Source organism: Teleopsis dalmanni, chromosome 2 (assembly GCF_002237135.1).
Source record: "Teleopsis dalmanni isolate 2A chromosome 2, ASM223713v2, whole genome shotgun sequence".
NCBI lineage: Eukaryota > Metazoa > Arthropoda > Insecta > Diptera > Diopsidae > Teleopsis > Teleopsis dalmanni.
The window spans coordinates 198,354,601-198,378,041 of record NC_051847.1 but is presented as its reverse complement, the minus strand read 5'-3'; the positions used below and the strand labels follow the sequence as shown (position 1 = coordinate 198,378,041).

The 23,441-nt window shown below is 25.4% G+C and overlaps 2 protein-coding genes across 2 annotated transcripts; both read right to left on the bottom strand.

The window, feature by feature from the left end:
• Positions 1-5,918: 5,918 nt before the first annotated feature.
• LOC119676521 lies at positions 5,919-6,435 on the bottom strand. The gene is made up of 3 exons (XM_038087761.1): positions 6,430-6,435; positions 6,263-6,351; positions 5,919-6,171 (listed from the first exon to the last, which is right to left on the bottom strand). Exons 1-3 carry the CDS (start codon positions 6,433-6,435, stop codon positions 5,919-5,921), a joined length of 348 nt encoding a protein of 115 aa, XP_037943689.1.
• Positions 6,436-22,832: 16,397 nt separating this feature from the next.
• Positions 22,833-23,441, bottom strand: LOC119684547. Its single transcript, XM_038098606.1, has 2 exons — positions 23,194-23,441; positions 22,833-23,130 (listed from the first exon to the last, which is right to left on the bottom strand). Exons 1-2 carry the CDS (start codon positions 23,336-23,338, stop codon positions 22,841-22,843), a joined length of 435 nt encoding a protein of 144 aa, XP_037954534.1. The 5' UTR covers positions 23,339-23,441; the 3' UTR covers positions 22,833-22,840.

Genomic DNA, 23,441 nt, shown 5'->3' with positions numbered 1-23,441 from the left:
AACATTTCCGAAACTATTATTAATTCTATTATAGAATATCTATGATTACTAAACATATAATTGCAGACACTACTAACAATTATATATCTTATAGCTTCTAAAATCAGTATTGCTTCTTCCCTTATTTCCATCGCTTATAAAAACCACACTTTATTGATAATTATTATTATTGACATATAAGAAGTCATAAGGTGAAAGACTTCAAACTGATCCTTTTCAAAATTCTTCTCATGACTGGCTGACCATTGATTCTTCTGTTTTTCTTTGCAACTCTCTTCTGAAATTTGCGGTGTGATCAAGAGCTTGTATGAGTTCATATGTACTAAGATCAAGATTTCATGTTTTATAATCTTTTGTTTATCTATTGAAAATATTTTAAAGAATTTAAAAATAAAATAAATTTAATTAAAAAAAATTATATACCAAAACATATACAAATCTTGTAGCATAAATCAGTAAATAATTAAAACAAAACATTGGAAAGAACAAGTTTTTCAAATAAGCAATCATTTAGCGGTCAATATCCTCAATATTTAAATACTGAAGTGTATTTTATTTACATTTTTGTATTATTAAATAGCATTTTAAATTGATTTCTAACGTCCGTTTTGACGAAAAAAACTAAATTCTTAAAATAAACTATTAAAAGTTTTATCGAACAGAAGTGAAATAGCAACAACATTTATTTAAATTATTTTTTTTTATATATTATTTTTAATTAATTGAAAATAAGATAAAGATTCTAAACAGCATTTTTAATTCTTTTTTTGGATTTACTATATATTATTATATATAATATAAATATTTTTGTAACTTACTATACCTTTCGGTCGATGTTGTGAAATTCATTCTACATTTAAAATTTTATTAAGTGCTTTTATATTGTTAATACTAAAAGAGAAAAGTGTACATCACAATTTAATAAAATCTATTGTTTAATACCTTTATAAAAATCCCCTTAGCTAAATTAGATAAATTAAATCTATTGAATTTAATATATTTTTGTTCAAAGCTATAAATCTCGTTCGGTTCAATAAAATACAAATAGTGATATAAGTCACAAGCAAATAAGATGGAAGAATATTCATATATTTTCACTCTATATATGTTAAAAGAATATATATATTTAATAGTAACTTGGTTCTTGTACATATTTAATACTCGTATATCTCGGTACTTGCCAAATTAAAAGATTTTAAATTGGAGTCTAACATGAGGATCAATTTTACGTTTTCTTCAACTAAATCAAATACGGGGAGGTACCGTCGATTTTTTACTTTGAACGAAAAATACTTAATTGAATCCGTTTAGACCTGCTTTATCATATTATAAAATCGGCTAATGAAGACAAACAAAGAGCATTGCCACTATCACCAATGAAAAAATCATATACATATATCTGTATTCAATGTCTACTAAAAATGGACGAAGCACAGGGATGCTAACTTAGGTAATGTTATAATGCCCCAAGAACTTAGAATAAATGCCCTACAGCACAAGTGAATTTATTTAAAATAAACCAAAATTTAAAATTTTTTTTAAATTTTATCCATAAATAAATATATATATATAAGTGTGCTGAACGTAAATAATTGAATATAATACACTTAACTTTAAAACAGATTTATCGAAATTAAAACCGAGTTCTATCCAAAAACTTTAATCTTGCACCGAACCTGGTTTTCATATTATACAATAAAGAAGATACTATTCTATATGTATTTCGTATCGAGTTTCCCTTCAACTTTATATACTCACCATATTTTACCATACATAATATATAAAGACAATGTCCAAATATTTAAAGATTTTATTTAAAAAAATTCTATGTAAGATAGAAGATTATTTTTTTTGGGGATTGACTATTTTAACCCGCAGCTGATTTTAGCGATACGGTCGATAATCTATCATCCTTTTTAACTTTCACTATTAACAAATATTTGGCATGATAACCATTTTTATCGGCAATATATGTATTCACAAGATAATAAATTTTATTATCCTGAAGTATTGGCAAACTGTAATTAATAGTATAATTTCCATTAACCAGTAATTCTTCATTAGTTGTGTCAATATTCTCTAGTGTAGCAATTTCTTTTCTTTGACTTCCTTTTGGTTTAGTGAATCTTAAATACAAATTATTATCATTATAATCATTTCAAGATATATTATAAATTTTTATTATTAATATACCTTAATTCATACAAGGATTTAGTGTCTGCAAATACTACTAAATTTAAATGGTAGATCCATAATACAGTAATTGGCAGTATTATTGTTTGCTGTAAATATTTATCGAAAAAAAATTAATGAACTGGTTTATTCAAAATAAAAAAAATAAAATAATAAATATAATATTAAGAATAAATTGATAAATAAGGAATTAGTTTACATAGTTAATTTTATAAAAATTAAAACATTTTAATGGAATTAATTTTCCAAACTAAATTCTTACTAGACTTCGTATAAAAAATAAGTATTTTTATTTCATAAAAATAATAAATAAATTTATTAAGACGTATTATAAATTTTGGAATTATTTTATTTTTGTATACAAAATACTAAATTGGAATGCAAACTATAGATAAATGCTATATAAAAATATTTTGCAATCAAATATGACAAATCCAGTATCTTTGTTTCTTAGTTATGGTTCCTTAATATAATTAACTTCAAATTTTTAATAAATTCATTTGTTCTTTTATTGAAATATATTGTAAAAAATTTATATCACATATCATTTTTTTAATAATAATATTTATTTATTATTTTAATTCATATGGATGAAATAAACAAATATTTATTAATTCTTCCTTGTAAAGAATAGCTTGAGTGGTTTGTAAAACTTAAATTTATAAAACAATGGAAAAGTATCTCACTTAAACAAATCTGCGACTATAATTTTTTTTTATTTAAATAACACGGTTATATTATATAAATAATACTTTTTTTTAAGTATATTATTCAACGAATTTTGTTAAAATATAGTTTTCATTTAAAAGAAAAAGTTCTGAAAAGAAATAAATTATTTATAGTAAATAAAAAACAACGTTTTAGAAATTATATATTCTCTTTATTAATTAAAGTAATTATTATGTATTATTTAATTTTAATTATAATTACGAATATTTTGTTTATTCGTTTATTTTTGATTTTTACCATATTATTATATTTAATTATCAAAAATATATGCTTTAATCACTAATTAAACAATTCTCAAATAAATTTTATTTTTGTATTGAATAATATTTATCACTATATTAGTTTTATTAATTTTAACTTTTGCATAAAGTTGATTGAACTTGAAATAATTAATTAAAATATTTGCGGTTTTAAAATTAATCTTATTCTGCATTGAATTTGTAGAATAATTCACTAAACATATTAAAATTAATGATTTTTATCATTTTTTATATATTATTAAAGTCTTTCTTAAAATCATTTAAAATTAATAATAATAAAAAACTTTAGAATTTCCAACTTATGTATTAAACCTACTAGTTTCATGTTTATTCCCAAGCTGCTATCTCGAAGACCAAATCAGACTAATCTTATTGTTTTGAATTTTGTTTATCAAATACTGAAGATATTTTTAAAAGATACTTTACTAGTTTGACCACAAATTTAGCGTTTCCAGTAAATTTTTTTTGTAATAAAAATAATTTTTTATTGCTATTCATATCCTATTTTTATATTACATTGTTATTTTTTTACTCAATAATTTTTAAATATTTAATTTCATATCACTTTCTTATTAACCAGATGCAGATTTGAGTGCATTTGGCGACAATCCAAGACCAATGATCTCAACCGGCATAGAAGATAATATATATTTTACTATGTAACCATTTATATCGGCAACATACTCAACAACCAGATTATAATCTCTTTCTGGAGGGAATTTTATATCATTTAGTTTAATTGAATGAGACCCTTTTATGATCAGTTCTCCATTAGGTGTATCTGCATTCGTTGATAATGATATTTCTTTCTTCATATCAAAATCACTATAAAATTTAAATTTGAAATTGTTAAGATGTTCTGCTTAATATATTTAAGACTTATATATAGTAACTTACTTCTGTTTGTATAAAACTTTTACATCTGCTAAAGTACATCCAAAGATACTTATAATCAATGCAATCGTTACATGATAATGAATATTTTTCTGTGTTAACTATTGAATAATAAAATAAGTTTATTATATTTCCAAATATTTTTTTTTCACAAAAAGTTTTATATTTAATAACAACTTACGCGCATTATTACTTTAGGTTTTATTTCCTATCACAGCCTATGCTAGACTAAATTTGCCTTATTTCAATTAATTATAAACTATCCAAAATTTTAGTTTTAAAACAAGTTTAACTAGTTAGAAAGAATATTATCACTATATGTAAACTTAGATATGTAAACTTAGAAATAAAATTTAAATATACAGTGTTTTAGTGTTTCTGCGTAAGCTACGTAGTTTTATTGTCATTTAAAAAATGTACTCATATTAGTATTCCTCTTGAGATAATAACTTCTTGACCTTTCTTAAATGATGTATTGTTTTAAGAGCGTATGAGTTCATTGATTTTAAAATATATTTTAGATATTTTATTTATAATTAAAATAAAATATGAAAATATATAATAAATACATTTCAATATAAGTTATATTCATACTGTCTATATCACCATCCACTTACTTAAATAATATTTAGCTTCAGATATTAACAAAGTATTTAGAAGCGGATAGTTTATTTATTGTTGCACTTATTTAATATGACTTTTTGACTAAAAAATTTAAACAATGAGCTCTCATCACACGGTTCAATTCCTAATACTTTCCCTCTAGAAATTATATACAGATAATTAAATCAATAGATGTTCTACAGACCACTACTAAATTTGAACCGTGGAAGAAAACGTAGAGTTCGATTCGTGAATATTTCACTCCAGAAATTATTTGTGAACAATTTAATCCAATAGATTCTCTCAAAAGCCATTGTCAAATTTAGTATTATGTTAAACGAATTTTAATATATTTGATTTTTTTATTAGAAATGTGTCTTTAATATCAAAAAAAAAATATTAACAGAAAAAAATCATGTAGTAAATAAAAAAGTTATTTAAAAATACATTTTAAAAATTAAATATTTGCTTTTTTATTTAAAATATTTATTAAGATTAATATAATTTTAGATTTAGATTTAGAATTTAATTTATTTCTCTTTTTGCTTTTGTTTCTTAATATATTAATTTATTATAAATGTCAATAAAATATATTTTCATCATTAGTTAAACAATTTTCAAATATATCTTCTTTTTTGTATTAAATAACATTTATCACTGTAATAGTTTTATTATTATTAACTTTTTTAAAATATATTGTAATTGAATTTTTAATTAAAATACTTGTGGTTTTTAAATTAATCGTACTTTACTGTTATTATGTATATTGACTGCAGAGAGTAATTCACTAGAATAATATATTTATAAATACTTATATATATATGTATATATGTTCTTTCATTTTCATACATGATTTATTCTTAAAATTATGGATTTCTACCTTTATAAATTCATCATTTCAAATTTTTACATTCTATTTCAAATATATTAAAAAAATAATATAAAAAAAAACAATATTTCTAGCTTAAGAATTAAACCTACCAGTTTGATATTTATTTCCAAACTACTATCTTGAAGACCAAATCAAACTAATTTTATTGAGGTCTATTTTGTTTATCAAATACTAAAGAAATTTTTAAATCATCGTTTACTCCACTACATATTTTTTTATCATAAAAATTAATTTTACTTATATTTATACCCGACTCATATAATTATTTTTTTTTATTTTGTTCTTATATATTTAGTGTATTTTTTAGTCAATATTTTTAATATTTTTCATTTAATATCACTTAAATTTTAACCAGCAGCTGTTTTAAGTGCATTCGGTGTTAAAGTAATAAAAACCAAGTCGGTAGGCTTAGACGATAATATATATTTCGCTCTGTAGCCATTTTTATCGGCGACATACTCAACAATCAGATTATAATCTCTTTCTGGCAGGAATTTCGCACCATTCAAATTGATTGAATGAGACCCTTTTATGATAAGTTCTCCATCAGGTGTATCTTCATTCGTTGATAATGATATTTCCTTGTTTAAATCATTATCTCTGGAAATTTAAAATTCATAATTGTAAATATAACAGTATATATATAAATATTATTATATATATAAAATATATATATAAGTCTTATACTTACTCTTTTTTATACAGAACTTTTACATCTGCTAAAGTAGTTCCAATAATGCCAATGATAAATCCGATCGTTATCAGAAAATAAATATTTTGCTGTTAATATTAAAATTAGTTTTTTATATTTGCAAATATTTTTTATAAACAAAAATTTTATGTTTAATATTAACTTACTCGCATTATTATTTTGGGTTTTATTTCCTATCACAGCTCATAATAAACTAAATTTGTCTTATTTCCATAATTATGAACTAACCAAAAATTTTATTGTAAAACAGGTTTAACTAGTTAGAATATTATTATTATTACTAAACTTTGATAAAATTTTATAATAATGAGTGTTTTAGTGATTCTGCGTGAGCTTCATAGTTTAATTGCCATTCAAGAAATGTACTTATGTGAACACTGAATTCCTCTTGAGATGATTACTTCCTAGTCTTCTATCAATAATTCATTGGGTAAAGAACAAGTGAGTTAATTGGTTCTAAAATACCTTTTGAATGTGTTAATTATATAAAAGTAACATATTTTTTAATAATAAAAACGTTTCAATAAATAATATTTCGGATCGGATTTTAACACAACATAAAAAAACGAAGAAAACGGATGTGTTTTTCAAATACTTACTCCGTAGTCATCGATCGCTTAATGAATCACTTTGCTGTATACAGCAAAGTCGAAACAGAAGACAACTTCTTCAAAGAGAAAAAGTGGTAAAATAAAGAATTTTTTTAAGTCCAAATATATAATTTTCAGTCAAGTTATTTCGGATACCGCCAAATATTCATTATCAGTAATATTTTTGAAAAATCTTTTAATTTAATTGTAATTTAAAATAATAAATATTAAACTCTGTAACTTGAACCGTAGAATTCATTTCCTAACATTTTCTGTCCAGAAATTATATACAGACAATTTATTACAATAGATTCTTCCAAAGACCACTTTCAAATTTAAGCCGTGAATTGTCGTCGCTTGGCATTTCCTAACACTTACTTCCTAACCAATAAATACTTTTAAACTCTACTGGTTATGTATGCTTGGCTTTACGTTTAGCCCAAAAATTTACTTCATGAAGAACTAAGTTTTTTGTATTTATAATTAGTTATTAATATTATTATTAGTATTGTTATGGGATGTGGCACTGCGACCGTCGGATCTATGTCCCCCTTGTAGGTTTAGAGTAAGTCTCTAAGCCCTGTTACGTTAATAAAAAGTAGAAGCTACTTTACAGAGTTTTATTGTTTCGTATGTGCATTAGCGCGACTCCTCATTTTTTTCGCAGAATCTACAGTTTGCATCCGTAAGTATATCCAGTCTTGTAAGGTGGTGTTTTAGTTTACAGTGCCCTTTTAGAATTCCTGTGGTGATTCTAAGTTTTTCTTTTGATAAGTTCATACAATCCTGGTATCTCTTATTGTTATAGGTACCAATAAGTGATTTGAATTGTTTTAATCCTGGTACATTATGCCAGTAATCCTTTTTATTCTGCTTCTCCTTTATTTTTATGAGAGAAAGGTGCTTACTATGTCCTAGTCCACAAAAAGGTTCCGGCCCCATTATTAATGTAGCTGCTCCTTTCCTGGCTAGTTTGTCAGCGTATTAGTTTCCGCATACGCCAGTATATAGTAAAATTAGTTATATTATTATTATTATATTAATATCTTTTCATTAAACACAGCTTCTAGAAAGAATCGTATAATTCTTTAAAACAAATAAATATGTATGTCTGATAAAATAGATTGTTACTTAAACTTTTTCGGTTTTATTCATAAAATATTATTTAATTAAGTTTTAAATCACACTCTACTATAGTTTTAACCAGCAGCAGATCTAAGTACAACTGCAGCTAAATATGGTGCCGTCTTTATTTTCGTAATTGTATAATTCGCCCTATAACCATTTTTATCGGCAATATAATCTACGTAAAACTTATATTTTGTTCCTGGTGGATGTTTTACTTCATAAAAATTCATCGATTGGGAACCTTTAATGATTAATTCCCCGTTAGGTGTGTCTGCTTTCGTTGATAATAATATTTCTTTATTCACATCATAATCTCTAGAAATTAAAATTTATTATTGTAGAACATTGTTACTAATATTTCTTAATAACATAATAATTGATAACTTACTCTGTTTTGTATAAAACTTTTAAGTCCGCTACAGTTGTTCCAATAATGCATATGATTAATCCAATCGTAAGCAGAAAATAAAAATTTTGCTGTGTTAATTAATAAATAATTCACAAATATAAATTTGAAAATATGTTTTATTTAAAAAAAATTGTATTTAGTGTTAACCTACTCGCATCATAACTTTTAGTTTTATGTCCTACAGTTAAAGGTAGACTAAATTTTTTTTTTCAATAAATTAAGAACTATTGAAAAATTTTAATTTTAAAACAAGTTTAGCAAGTTAGGATATTATCACTAAATTGAGATATGTATATTATAATAAATTTGTAATAAATTTTCTTATATATGCATTATTCATATTATAATATATATTTAAATACAGTAATAACTCTCTTATTGTATGCTTAGATTATCGAACTTAACTCATTTTTGCGTTTATTTCGATAAGAGTACATGCCTTAATTACATTTTCCATATAAACTCCACACAAAATCCATATGTACTTATTATGTATTATATGTGCCCATAACCTTCTTTAAAGTAATTCATTTGATTTAGGTGGCTAATGAGGTTGATTAACCGTATAAAGAACTTTTATGCTTTCTAAAGACTAAATTAAGAAAATTACACCAAAAATGTTAAATGTAGTAGTATGTTTCCACTGCTTACTTAGTAAGTGTAACTTACTAGATTTATAAAATAAATATGTATAAATGTTTTAATATATCAATTATATATTTAATTTTTTATATGATAAATTATTGAGAGAAATTTTTCAAAACAAACGGAAACTCTCTTAACAATTTCAAAAAACTTTCTGACACATAAAAATTCTTTCTCATGGAATAAGTAACTTATGTGAATAGAAACTATAAAATCTTAAAGTTACTTAAGTAATTTGCTAAATAAGCAGTTGAAACATAGTATAACATTACAAATCATATTTCCCAAAAGCGAAGTTATCGAAATTTGACATATTTGAAACCCAAACCAAAATACGAGGGCGGTTTGATAAGTCAGTGACTTTTTCAATTTCCCGCGCAGTTACTCCAAATGCAACAGTGCTGCCGTCAGCTGTAATCTACCAGTGGGCAACTTTTTAATTTTGAGCAAGCTACGTCGTTCGTTGGTATTTGATAGCCGTTCAAAGACAACCTAATAATTTTTACGAGGTTTTTTTTTTACGTGATTTTTCACTTGTCTAGTCACGATGGCCAAAATCCACGAATTGGGATACGAACTGCTACCTCATCCAGCATATTCTCCAGATTTAGCCCCCTGCGACTATTTTCTGTTTCCAAACCTAAAGAAATGGCTGGGCGGTAAGAGATTTGAGTCGAATGAAGAAGTCAAACGCGTATTTTGAGAAAACCTATTATTTGGAGGGAATAAGAAAATTAAAAAAACGCTGGACTAAATGTATCAAGCTAAAAGATGATTATGTAAAAAAAATAAAATGTTTAATTGCCGAAAAAAATTTGTTTTATTCAAAAAGTCACTGACTTATCAAACCGCCCTCGTATAAATAAACAAAACATAAACAGGTTAAAGAAACCACAGCTAAGAATTTTGCAAAATGTTTGTTTTTTTATACAAAAAATATACAAAAATATATGAATGAATTTATTTATTGGATACATGTTTAATGTCATTCAATAGCTGGATATGAACAGAAATAAAATGAACTTCCACAGAACTTTTTGACTCAACTTATACCAATGGAAACGACCAAATCTTAATTTGATTAATATAAGTTGGTTTAGCTGCAGTAGGAGCATAGTATAAGTCTATTTGTTTACTAAATACTACTTGAAAAATTTCTAATATGGCAGTTATGGGTACAAGTTTTGACAAAAAGGAAATATATAGCTACGACTTATATTTATTGTTCGCTAAGTTTGGAAGGTAATACTTGAACATTTTTTAACAAAAAAATTATTGATTCGCATTGAATTAACTAAAATCTAACTTTACTATTAAAGGAACACCTGTGTGAACAGCAATTCTATTCTGTTATTATGCTATGTTTACATTGCAACTAACACCACAAATTTGCAGAAATGTATGCCATTTTTCATATAAAATACATAAAAAATTCGTAAAAAACTATGCCTAATAGGTGTAATGGGTCTAGTCATTGCTGGGTCTAGTATTAAGATGTATATATATATTGCCCCTCTAATAGATAGATCTATCTATTAGATCTATCTATCAAATAGATAGATTTCTATCTATTAGATCTATCTATCAAATAGATAGATTTCTATCTATTATCTACATTCTATCTATTAGATCTATCTATCAAATAGATGGATTTCAGATTTTCATCAGATAATGAAAATTAAGTATTAGCAACTTTGCACGGTTAATAAAGATATTTGTTCATGAGTGTGGCCGTGTAAAAGAGCTTCCACTGTACTTATAGTAAGCATTAATCACTATTTTGTGTATCGTGTATGTTATATTTTATGTACTTGATATATATTGTGTATGCTATATTGTAGCACTTTTATGATAGAGATAAGTTTATATTATTCCTATACTAAGATAATATTTTATATCCTGTTCTTTATTTTGTTGTTTACTTTATGCCGAAACCCTTACTAATTTCGCTTAAAAGAACATTGATGATTAAAAAAATATTTTTTTTCATATTTTCTTAGTACTTATATATTTATTATAGTATGTTTTTCAAATTAAAAAAGAAATTAATTAATAAATAATAGTTTTAATCTTTTAATTTATATATGATGACATATTTAAACAAATCTTTAACTTTATTTATTCTTTTGAATTGTTTGATTTAAATTATTTTTAACATTTCAATAATATTATTAACTAATTCTTATTTAAATTTTTAACATAAATATTTAAACTCATTCATTTTAACCACTTTTAACTAGATCTATTTTTATGTTCCAAATTTGTTATTAATAAAACCTACCGCACAAGTTTGACCACTGTTAAATATATTTATTCCGTTTATTTTTTTTTTGAAAAATGTTATAAAATCAATCAGTTATCATACTCCGTTCTGATGACAAACATTAAAAATATTTTTGTTTACAATTAACATAAATCAAAAATATAAACTATATAAAAGTGTTTTATTTAAGTTCAAATAGCCTTTTAAATAAAATATAAGAAAGATAACAAAAAACACGATAATATAAAACTAGAATAAAACATCAGTTAGCATCAACAAATCCAATAATTTGTACATTGTTTGTGTAATTTGTCAGTGCTTGTTAGTGAGTATTGATATGTATAGAATGCATTTACTTTTCTCCATTCTGTAACCATCTAATATGGATAGTTGCACTTTTAGCTCAAAACGAGAAGTAAAAACGCTGTAAACCGAATATGGTTAAGTTAAAGACAACAGCCAAAGTTATAAAGAGCTTTCCTTATTACCCGATTTAATAACATAATATTGATAAATCTTACTGCTTTTTTGTCACCAAATTTTCTAAAGTTTTATAGGAGTACTATTAAAGCAACTAAAAGTCCAAAGACACACGTTGTAAATTTAAGTGCTTAATTCTACTTATTTAATTTTATATCAAACTGTTAATCACACTTAATGAAAATTTTAACCAGCTGAAGTTTTAAGTACAACCGACGACAAAAATGGAGCCACTTGCAGTCTTGTGATTTTATATTTAGCTCCATAACCATTTTTATCGGCTGAATACTCAACTATTAACTTATATTTTCTTTTCTCTATATCATACAGAACCATCGAATGGGAGCCTTTAATGATTAATTCTCCACTAGGAGTATCTGTACTATCTGTTACTATTGAGATTTCCTGATTTAATCCATAATCTCTGCAATATTTAAATTTTAAATTTGTATAAATATTTTATTTCTTATTAGTTACATTTTTTTATTAATCATAAAACTTACGCCTTTCTGTACAAAACTTTTACATCTGCTTCAATAGTTCCAATAATGCATATAATGAAACTAATTTTTATTAGAAAATTGAAGCTTATTAGGAACATGCTCTCCAGATTTAATCGCTATCGTGGCTGATGAATGACTAAATGTTTATTTTCTTAATTAAACGCAAATTCTTTAAAACTTTACTGTCAAAACGCGTTCAACTAGTTAGAATATTAGCATTCGATTGGTATTAAGATATACGAATGCAGTTTGTCTACTAATACTTTTTAAAATATGTATATGTTTTTAATACAATAATTTATTTTAGAAATAGGTAGGTCAAAAATTGAGATTTTTAATATTAATTATCTTATATATATTATCTCTGTGTTTTATTTGTGAAAATTTCTTATAACCTATTACTTTTATTAACATTTAGAAGGAATGCTAGTATAGTTGATGTATTCTTATGTACTTTCTTATTTTTGTATTTATTACAAATCAGTGTCACTATAAGTATAATATACTTGTTCTATGAATAAATCCTAATAAGTCACTAATAACCATGAAAATTATTATAACCTGAGCATTGAAATTAAAGATGTTTCTTTACTTTCTAATCAATTCTTTATTATATATTCAACACACTAGAAAGCTAAACTATATTCAATTTTTCAGTTAAAAAGAGTTTCCATATCACTTCGTTTAATTATAAAGAATATAACAATTTATGATGTATGTATTTATGATTTAATTAATGTTAGACTTAAACTTCAAGATGTTTCTGTTGTCCTTGCGTTTGTTTGAGGATGTCCTGGAGCAATAACTTTTTAAAATATTTCAGACTTGCTACAAAACTTCATGAATTCTTCACTTTTGAAATTAGCTGCGCTGTCAGACACTATTGTTAATGAGCATTGATATGTGCAGGATGCACTTACATCTCTTTCATTCCGTACCCTTGTAATGTGCTAAGTTTAACTTTTAGTCCATAATGAAGAGTTAAGACAGTTTTGTTAAGAACAACAGCCAGAGTTTTTATTGACATGTTATTTGTACATAATCTTTTTTTTTTTTGTTACTTTAAATTTGTGCTGCTTTTTCTACAACTTTAGAACAGTACTATGAAAGCAACTAAAAGTCCAAAAACATTCATTATAAATTTCATTGCTCAACTATTTCGGTTTATTTAATTTAAATCCAAACAATTAATTCCACTTATATTAAATTTCAACCAGCACCGGTTTTAAGTACATTCTGCGACAAATCTTTGTGCGGTGTAATTTTTGGAGGTGGCGGTGTTGGCTTTTTCAGAAACGATCTTATATTTATGATTTTATATTTAGCTCTGTAACCATTTTTATCGGCTGAATACTCAACTTTTAAATGATATTCTCTCTTTTTTATATCAGGCAGAAACACCGAATAGCGGCCATTAATGATTAATTCTCCATTTGGTGTGTCTGTATTCGTTACTAATGAGATTTCCTGATACATATCGTCATCACTGCAATATTAAAATTTTAATTATTTTCTTTAAAAGAATAAAATTTTAAATATTTCATTTTATTTGTTTCTAATTAGTTATATTTTCATTACTTCTATAACTTACTCATTTCTGTACAAAATTTTTACATCTGCTTGAACAGTTCCAATAATGCATATAATTAAACCAATTGTTATTAGAAAATTGAATTGTAACCACTTCATTTCTCAAGATCTATTTGCTGTCGCATCTTATGATTGACTAAATGTTCATTTTCCTTATAAAACACAAATTCTTTAAAACTTTACTGCCAAAACGCGTTCAACTAGTTAGAATATTAGCACTCGACTATTATTAAGATGAACGAATGCAGTTGTTTTTATTTAATTTTGCAAATTTAAGTTAATTTATAAAAGTCAATAAAAGTTAATTTATTTTACTTCCTGTCCTTCCTTGTATAAAACTTTAACATTTACTACAATTTTTACAATGATGGTATAACTAGTTCAGGCGTCGAAACCATTTACTCGTGTCATATTGTTCAAATTTCTTTTCTAATACATCTAATGATAGAATAAATATTTATTTTTTCAATAAAAAACAAGATTCTCAAAAACTTAATACCAAAACGTGTTTAACTAGTTAAAACATTAACATTAAATTGTATTTAAGACATACATTTAAGATGCAGTTGAATTCACTTGAAAAATAACCAAAAATTTATGATGATTGATCTTAAGTGATATACTTATATATTATATCATCTTGGTTCCATCTTCTATTATATCACACTTCCCACTCATTTCTTTTCTTAACTATCCTAATAAAGTTAATCTATTCTTATTCAACTAAAAAATACCTCTATGGAATAATTGCAAATGGAAAAATTTCCATATTGTATACCGGTAACAATACAGTTGCAATTTGTAATTCAAATGCTCAAAAGTTAAAAAAACCTTTTAAACAAAATATAAAAAAATAACAAAAAAGACAAAAATCTATAACTACAATAAATCAATATCATCAGCAAGAAAAAAAAACCATATCCTCATATTCCAATTCTACGTCATCAAAATAAAAAATGCGTTAATTGGTACATTGTTTATGTAATTTGTGTCGGGGCAAGAAAATCTCATGAACAGAACAGTCACCCTCGTGTGTGGGCTTCAGCTCGGGTGACTAAAGTATATTTTCTTCCAAGAATTTTGACCAAACTTCTGGGATCCAGTAAAAAACCCCGACTGGGATGTCTGCCAGAGGGTTTCAAACTAAGACGCGAACTTAGGGATAGTGGATTATGATTATGAGTTAAATGTCGCGCTTGCGCTTCACACGTTTGTGATATCCGAATTCTTTCAAGTTCATTTCGGTCGTCACATTCTTGTGCAGTATGATTAGATCGGGAATTAGTTTGGTTTGTAGCATTTCAGGTTCTTCTACCTAAATTACTTCGTCTTACAGGAGGCATATCGAATATAAATTGTGTCACATGCACAAAACACGATATAAAAAGAAAACTCAGTAAAATATTAGTATGTATTTAAATTATTTAGACCTCATATATTAATGACAGTATTTAATTATTATATTTGAAATTTGAAATATTTGAAATACTGATGATGTTGCTTAGACAACAGTGAATGTTTATAATGTAATATGAATTTTATTGAATACCAATAATTCGATTTTTTTCTCGTCATAAAAACTATCCTTGGACTTCAACGAAAATTAAAAAAAAAAGAATTGACCAAATTGGTCCAGGCGTCGTTGAGTTATGAGCTTACCAACACATTTTTCGATTCATTTTTATATATAAGATTTGCACTAATTTTTCTAAAACTTTATAACAGTGCTAAGAAAACAAAAAAACACTAAAACTTGTTCCTCAAGCTAACTTGGCTTACTTAATTTTATTTCAAATTATTAATTATACTTATATAAAATTTCAGCCAGCACTGGATTTAAGTGCAGGGATATTCAAATCTCTTCCATCACTTATAGCTGGGAGAGGACCCACAGAATACCCCTGTTGTAAATAATGAACTGTCAAAATACATTCTCCGTCTTCTGCCTCCTTCAGAAACGTGAATTGTGAGCCTTTAATGATTAATTCTCCAATTGGAGTATTTGTATTCGTTGCTAGTGTTATATCGTAAAAATTGCCGTTTTTACATCTGCAATGTTAAAATTTCAAATATTTCATATTATTATTTTTTTATTAGTTATACTTTCATTACTTCTAAAACTTACTCATTTCTGTACAAAATTTTTACATATGCTTGAACAGTTCCAATAATGCATATAGTTAAACTAATTGTTATTAGAAAATTGAATTGTAACCGCTTCATTTCTCTAGATCTATTTGCTGTCGCAGCTTATGATTGACTAAATGTTCATTTTCCTTATAAAATACAAATTCTTTAGAACTTTACTGTCAAAACGCGTTCAACTAGTTAGAATATTAGCACTCGACTATTATTAAGATGCACGAATGCAGTTAATTTCATTTAATTATGCAAATTTAAGTTAATTTATAACAGTTAATAAAAGTTAATTTATTTTAATTTCTGTCCTTTTATGCATAAACTTTAACATTTGCTAGAATTTTTGCAATGGCGGTATAATTAATTCTGTCGTCCTAAACATTTACTCGTGTCCTTTTAGCCAACTTTTTTTTTCTAATGCAGCTAATGATGGATAAAATATTTATTTATTTTATAAAATACAAGAATCTTCAAAACGCGTTCAACTAGTTAAAACATTAACATTAAATTGAATTTAATATATTCATAAATACTAATATTTTAAATAAATATATCTGATGCATTTCAATTAAATCGGTAAATAATCAAAAATTTTGAAATTTGATATTAAGTGACATCATCTTGTCTTTTACTTGTGATCACCCCTTCTCAATCATTTTTTTTCTTAATTATCTTAAATAGAACGAGTAGAGTTAACCGATTTTTAATTATCGAAAGATTCTTCAATTGAATAATTATAAATGTGAGAAATGTGCTTACCATATTGTTTTATTCTTACTAACGATAAATATAGGTCTAATTTTTAACTCAAATACTGTTCTGAACCGAAGTAATACAAGACCAGTCCGGGTTTAAGCAGTACCTTCGCCCTACTCTGGGCACAAATAGGGAGTACATATCTTGTAAAGTACAAGGGAGTACATATCTTTTTGTAAAAAATTAAGATGTAACAGAAGTTTATTATTATTATAAAGCAAAAAGAATTTCCAAGAAGAGTTCCGAGCACAGCACATAGCTATTTATATCCAATATCGCTGAAAGATTTCATAAAACACTGATGATTATAGAAAAAGTAACCTTTGTTACTAGGCAAAGTAACCTTTGTCCTCATAACGGACAGTTTTTTTAATCGTATGCTTCAATAGACGAACAAATTTCGTAGACATAGCTATTTCATTAATTTTTTTCATACAATTATCAATCCAATAACTGGACGCTCTAATAACAGGATGCGGATACTACATTTTATACCATTTTGATCAAATCTTCTCTGATAAACAGACATAAAATATCGAAGAAGTTTTTAAAAAATTTGCAGTTTTCCATAATACAAATTCTATTGGTATTTGTGTAAAAATGGTTAATTTAAGTCACCAATTATCAATTAAATATAATTTATAATTGATAAATTTCTTTGACCAAAATAGCCCAGAAAGTGGGCTTCTTTTTCGCGCATTACCTGACAAGACTCTCGCTCTTAAACCCAAAAAATGCATCGGCAGTTAATTTTCAGAGGAGAGACTTATATTTTTGTTTTGTGCAAACATGGTTGAAAGCATAGAGGTATTATTATTTAATTTAAAAAACAAAGCAATATTATGGACAAAAGTTCAGAAGAAGAATCTAATGAAGAAATGAGTGAAACCATAAAATCGTACGAGAAGTTGGTAAGCCTTCTCATTAACTTCATTCAAGATATATTTACATTTACATTTACATATATATATAAATATATATATATATATATATATATATATATATATATATATATATATATATATATATATATGTATGTATTTATATAAACTGTTAAATTACTCTAAAATCATTTGATTTGGCAACAAAATTTTCCCGATTCCGCGTAAATCTAGATTAATTCCAGATTTACTAATCGAAAGCATCATTATGTGTATTTTTGTCATGGTGGTAATTTTTTATCAAAGAAATTTGTCATTTATCAACCTGTAAGCAAATATATGAGCAACTGTTTGTAGCGTTTTCTGTCTTAACTCTTGTTCAACACTGAAAAATTAAAATTTAAGTGAAATTTTTGTAAATATTTAGTTAATTTATATGCATTAATTGCCTTTTCTTGAACAAAACTTTTAGATCCGCTACAATTTTTCCAATATCGATATAATTAATTCCATTATCTTAAACATTTACTCGTGTCATTTTTGTCAACTTTCTTTCCCATCTTGACTAATGCAAGATTAAATATTTATTTTTTCAATAAAATACAAGATCCTCTAAAGTTAAGTACCAAAACATGTTAAATTAGCTAAAACATTAACATTAATTTGAATGTATGATATACATAAATCTTAGTTTTCTAATAAATGTATCCGATGCATTTGAATTAACTCAACAAATAACCAAAAATTTATGATGGTTGATCTTAAGTGATATACTTATATCTTACATCATTTTCATTCCATCTTCAATTATATCACGCTTCCCTCTCTTTTTTTTCTTAATTATCCAAATAAAGTTAATCTATTTTTATTTAACTAAAAAATACCTCTATGGAATAATTGCAAATAGAAAAATTTCCATATTGTATACTGGTAACAATACAGTTCCAATTTGTAACTTAAATGCTGATCCAAACCGGTAAATACAAGATCAGCTCCCATATTTATGCGCCCTGCACTGCGCATAAATAGGGAGTACATATCTTGTATCATACGATCCTACACGAAATTTATAAAATAACAGAGGTTCATTATTATTATAAAGCAAGGAGAATTTCAGTATTTTGATTTCAGCGCACAGCAACTTGCTATACATATCCATTATCGAGCCATCAAGTAATTTGATTTCGAGATCACCACAGAATTGTAAGCTAGAAGACTTGATGGAATGCTATTTTCGAAATTCTGTTTCTATATGACTTAATTTTTGTTAGTTAGATTTTAAACTGTTTCAACTATATAAAAAATATTAAAAAATATATATTGTGTATTAAACTTATTATTATTACCAAATTTAATTTTTTAAAATTTATTTATTTCAATAAGCATTTCTTTTATTTATTATATATTTTTTTTTATTTATTATTTTTATTTATTATTTTTTGTTTTCGTTCATGTATTTACATTCTTACGTGTAATATTTTGAATTTTTGATTTATTTGGACTTAGGACTTTTTTTTATTATTTAATAAATTCTTGAAATATTTTTAAAAAAATTTAAACACCAAAATTCAAGGAACTCTATATATAAATATATACTTTGAATCTTTACTATTTTTGTCCGGCTTAGAGGTCATGAGATCTAAATGTCATTGTGCCAATTTTAGATATCCAATAAAAAATCTACTAATTAAAACACACCTTACATGTTTGACCAGTAATATTCAAATTCATATTTTTGATTCATTTGTTTAATAAAAAAAATATTTATTGTTTTATAAATATAATATTTAAACAATGTTTTTTTCACACTCTTTATAAATTTTGATTACACACAGATTTTTGTTAACATTAACCAGCAGCAGCTTTAAGTACAGATGGTGGTAAAAATTGTATATCATCTACTAGTGTTAGTGTATAATTTGCTCTATTACCATTTTTATCTGCATTATAATCAACTACTAATTTATATTTCTTTCCTGGTGGTAATTTTCGATCGTTAAAATTTATTATATATTCTCCATTAATGATGAGTTCTCCATTCGGCGTATCTGCATCCGTCGATAACGATATCTGTTTGAAGTCACCATATTCTCTGCAAACAATTTATAAAAATATCAAATTTATATTATAAATTCATTTATATATATTTCAAAAAAAAATTTTCAATAAAATTTATAAAAATTCTATATAATATTTTATTTATTTATATACATTGCAAACATATTTGATAACTTACTCTTTTTTGTGTAAAACTTTTATATCTGCCAATATTGTACCAATTCCGCATAGAATCAGTCCGATTATAGTTAGATTATATAAATTCTGCTATAGTAATTTATTAATTTTAATAAAATTTAATATAAATATAAAATAATTCATTTGTTTATAAAAAGAATTTCATATTTAAGTCGAACTTACTTGTTTCATTGTTTTTAACTCTTTGCCCTATGATGGCTTATAGTAAACTAAATTTGTTTGTTTGTTTGTTTCAATAAAGCATAAACTATACAAAGTTTTAATTTAAAAACACGTTAAACTTGCTAAAATGTTATTACTAATTTGAGATATTTTCATATACTGTCAGCTTTGAGATACACTCATATTTAGTGTATCTTCACCTAATTTTATGAAGGTTACTTTGGTGGACAGATAATAAGTTACCCTAGGCTTCAAGAGAGACAAAGCTTTTTTTGAGCTCTTATTAATTGAAATGCACGCTAAAAACTGTAGATTAATACAAAATAAGATATTTTATTCACAACTTTTGTAGGTTGTAATTAATTTCATTCATAACTTAATCATAACTTGCTCTTTCTATAATCCCAGAAACAATGAAGAAGATCGTTAACCTCTGAGTACGACGATTTAAACAATTAACTTTAGAAACAACTCGATATTGAGTCAAAAATTATAATACTTGTTCTTAAAAAATATTCATTAGAATAATTCACCAAAAACAAATCTCAAACTTAAGAGTAATAAAAGAGATGTCACTCTAAAGAGATTTCGCAACAGCTTGCTTGTGTTCCAAATAAGAATAATGGAACAGAATCATTTTGCTTGTCTTGAATAATCATTAATTTCAATTTTATATCGGAAATATTTCAAACAGATTAAAAAATAATTATTATAAAAATTATATAAAATATAATAATAATGGACTGTATGAAATATAAAAGAGCATTTAAAGTATTTAAAATATAATATAACATGTACCTAAGGTGTGATTCAAGATTCTTACTAAAAGAGTGGTTGTTTAGATTCCATATATATATATATATAGTCTCAAAAATAATTATTTACGAATAATTAAAGACAAGAATTCTCACCAAGACCACTGATGATGGGTATTTGGCAATACTCGAAACAGCTGTATGGTCAGCCAAAAATTCAATTAATTAAAATAATATAAAAAAAAATTTTTGTTGTTGTAGTTCACTACTGTTCGAAAAACCTCTTTATGATATATATATATATAGTTATCTTCTGTAAATTTCTTATTCTACTGTAAATTTTATTAGTAGAAATAAAATATAATAAGTTTTTTAACCGTTTTACTATGAGCAGCCCGTTGATGTGAAAGTTTTTAACATCAATCGACTGGTATCCTACTGGTACCTATATAGAAAATCTTTGATATAGAGACACTACTTAGTGTACTTATCTAAATATAGATATGCTCTATATCAAACAAACAAGTTGGGATTATGTGCAGCTACAATAACTACCAATTGCTTTTTTGTAGATGTTTTCTGACATATAGTATCAGTTATATATATATATATATAAGGTGTTATAAAGTATTTTTTCGGAAAATAGTTCTTCGATATTCTGTCAAATATTTGAAATAAACTAATATTATTATTATTTATAAATTTTTTATTATTATATATTAACTGAGCTTTAATATTATATTATACATATAACTTAGCTTACAGAACACTAAGAGACTATAACTCTTATCAAATGTACATTAATTAATACTATAAATTTTTTCACATTCCTGATAAATATATTTTGATTTCTAAATTATTTCTTTTTCACTCTCACACATATCGTGGACCTTGTCTTCATTAACATTCATTATAACAAACAAATAAAACTTCTCTAAAATTACGCACAAATAATGGTCCGTTGTATTAATAACATAAATTAACGTTGTTCATATGTCTGGTATATGGAGGAGGAAGACCAAATAAGATTTAAAGGCTAAATTGGTCTTCACATAGACAAAGTTGAAAAAGGCACAAGTCCCACATTTAAGTAACAGTGAACTAACATCATTAGAGTATAAAGTTATATACCTTCCGCTCGAAAAGTATCCGGATTTTGTTGTTTGTTAACTACTCCCTAAGTAACAGACCTTTTTTAAAAATTTCTTTTTGTTATGTTGGTACACCCTTTCTTATGGTACATATGGTACAAATTTGAGCGCCATCTGCCAATTTGTTTGTTTACAGTAGCTGTTAATGTGAAACTACCTGAAGTGCATTTAGCGATTTTTACTATGGAAAATTCTTGTAAGCGATTTTTTGTCCAAACACGGTACCACTGTCATCGCTCAGACACCATATTCGCCAGATCTGGATCCGTGCGACTTTTTCCTGTTCCCGAAACTCAAATTTTCCTTTCGTGGTAAGCATTTTGAGTCGATTGAATCGGTAAAAGAAAAGCGTTCACAAAGACCTTAAGATTCCTCTTAGTTAAAGATGACCGAAACATGTGGTTCCGCCTTCACTTTAACCGCCATATTTCCCTCTTGATCTGCATTTAATATAAAATAATTTATTATAACACTTGAACCAATCATTATCACCACAATAAAACTTTTTATAGGAAAGATCAAAACTCATTATATGTTATTACGTCTTATTATAGATTTGATAAGAATTATAATTAATTATTACTAAGAAAAATAAAAAAAAATATTTTTGTTTTTCTAAAATAATTTGTAATATTTTGCCAATGTTAATAAAAATATAAATATTTAATTGCATGCAAAAAATAATATTTTTATTTAAATTAAAAAATATATAAAAAAATTATTAAAAAATGAGTAAAATTATAAAAATATGAGATATTTTTTTTTTTAATCTTTTTCTTTTTTTATATCAAAGTAGTTTCCATCGCTGTGTTCCCATATAGTCGGTAGGTAATCAATTTCAGTTTTTCTTCATTTACCAGTTTTATCTAAAAATACATGCAATAATGATGTACGTTGAAAAGCACGTGCTTCGTACTTAAACCAATAAGTATTCCGAGCAGTTACCATAACTTCAATATAATTTTTACCAATTCCACCGCCAATAATTTTTGCATCATGATCAGTAGAAGTTTGATCCAATTTTATATCAATATGCGATAAAGTGTGTTCGGGTTCAGCAGTGAAAATCAATTTCAATTCAACATTATGTGGCATATGCCACTGATATGAGTTCTCCTTAGTTTCGATTAATTTATCACCTAAGTAAAAACCAAATCTCAGAAACAGATTATTTTATATCTTTACCTAGTATATATACGCACCAATTTTCCGAAAGCCAAAATTGTAATTATATTTTTGTTCTTTCGGATGTGAACCGTGAGGTTCTGTGTTCACTTGAACAGACATATTCCTCTCAGGATCTACATCCGATGGAGTGAAATTCATTATTGCACTTGCACCACTCATAATTAATATCTTTGTTCACTTTTATATGGAAATGATTTTTTTTTTAGATTTACACTTGTTTATTTCTTGAAGTTTCCAAACAAACTGTTATCGTTCATCGATG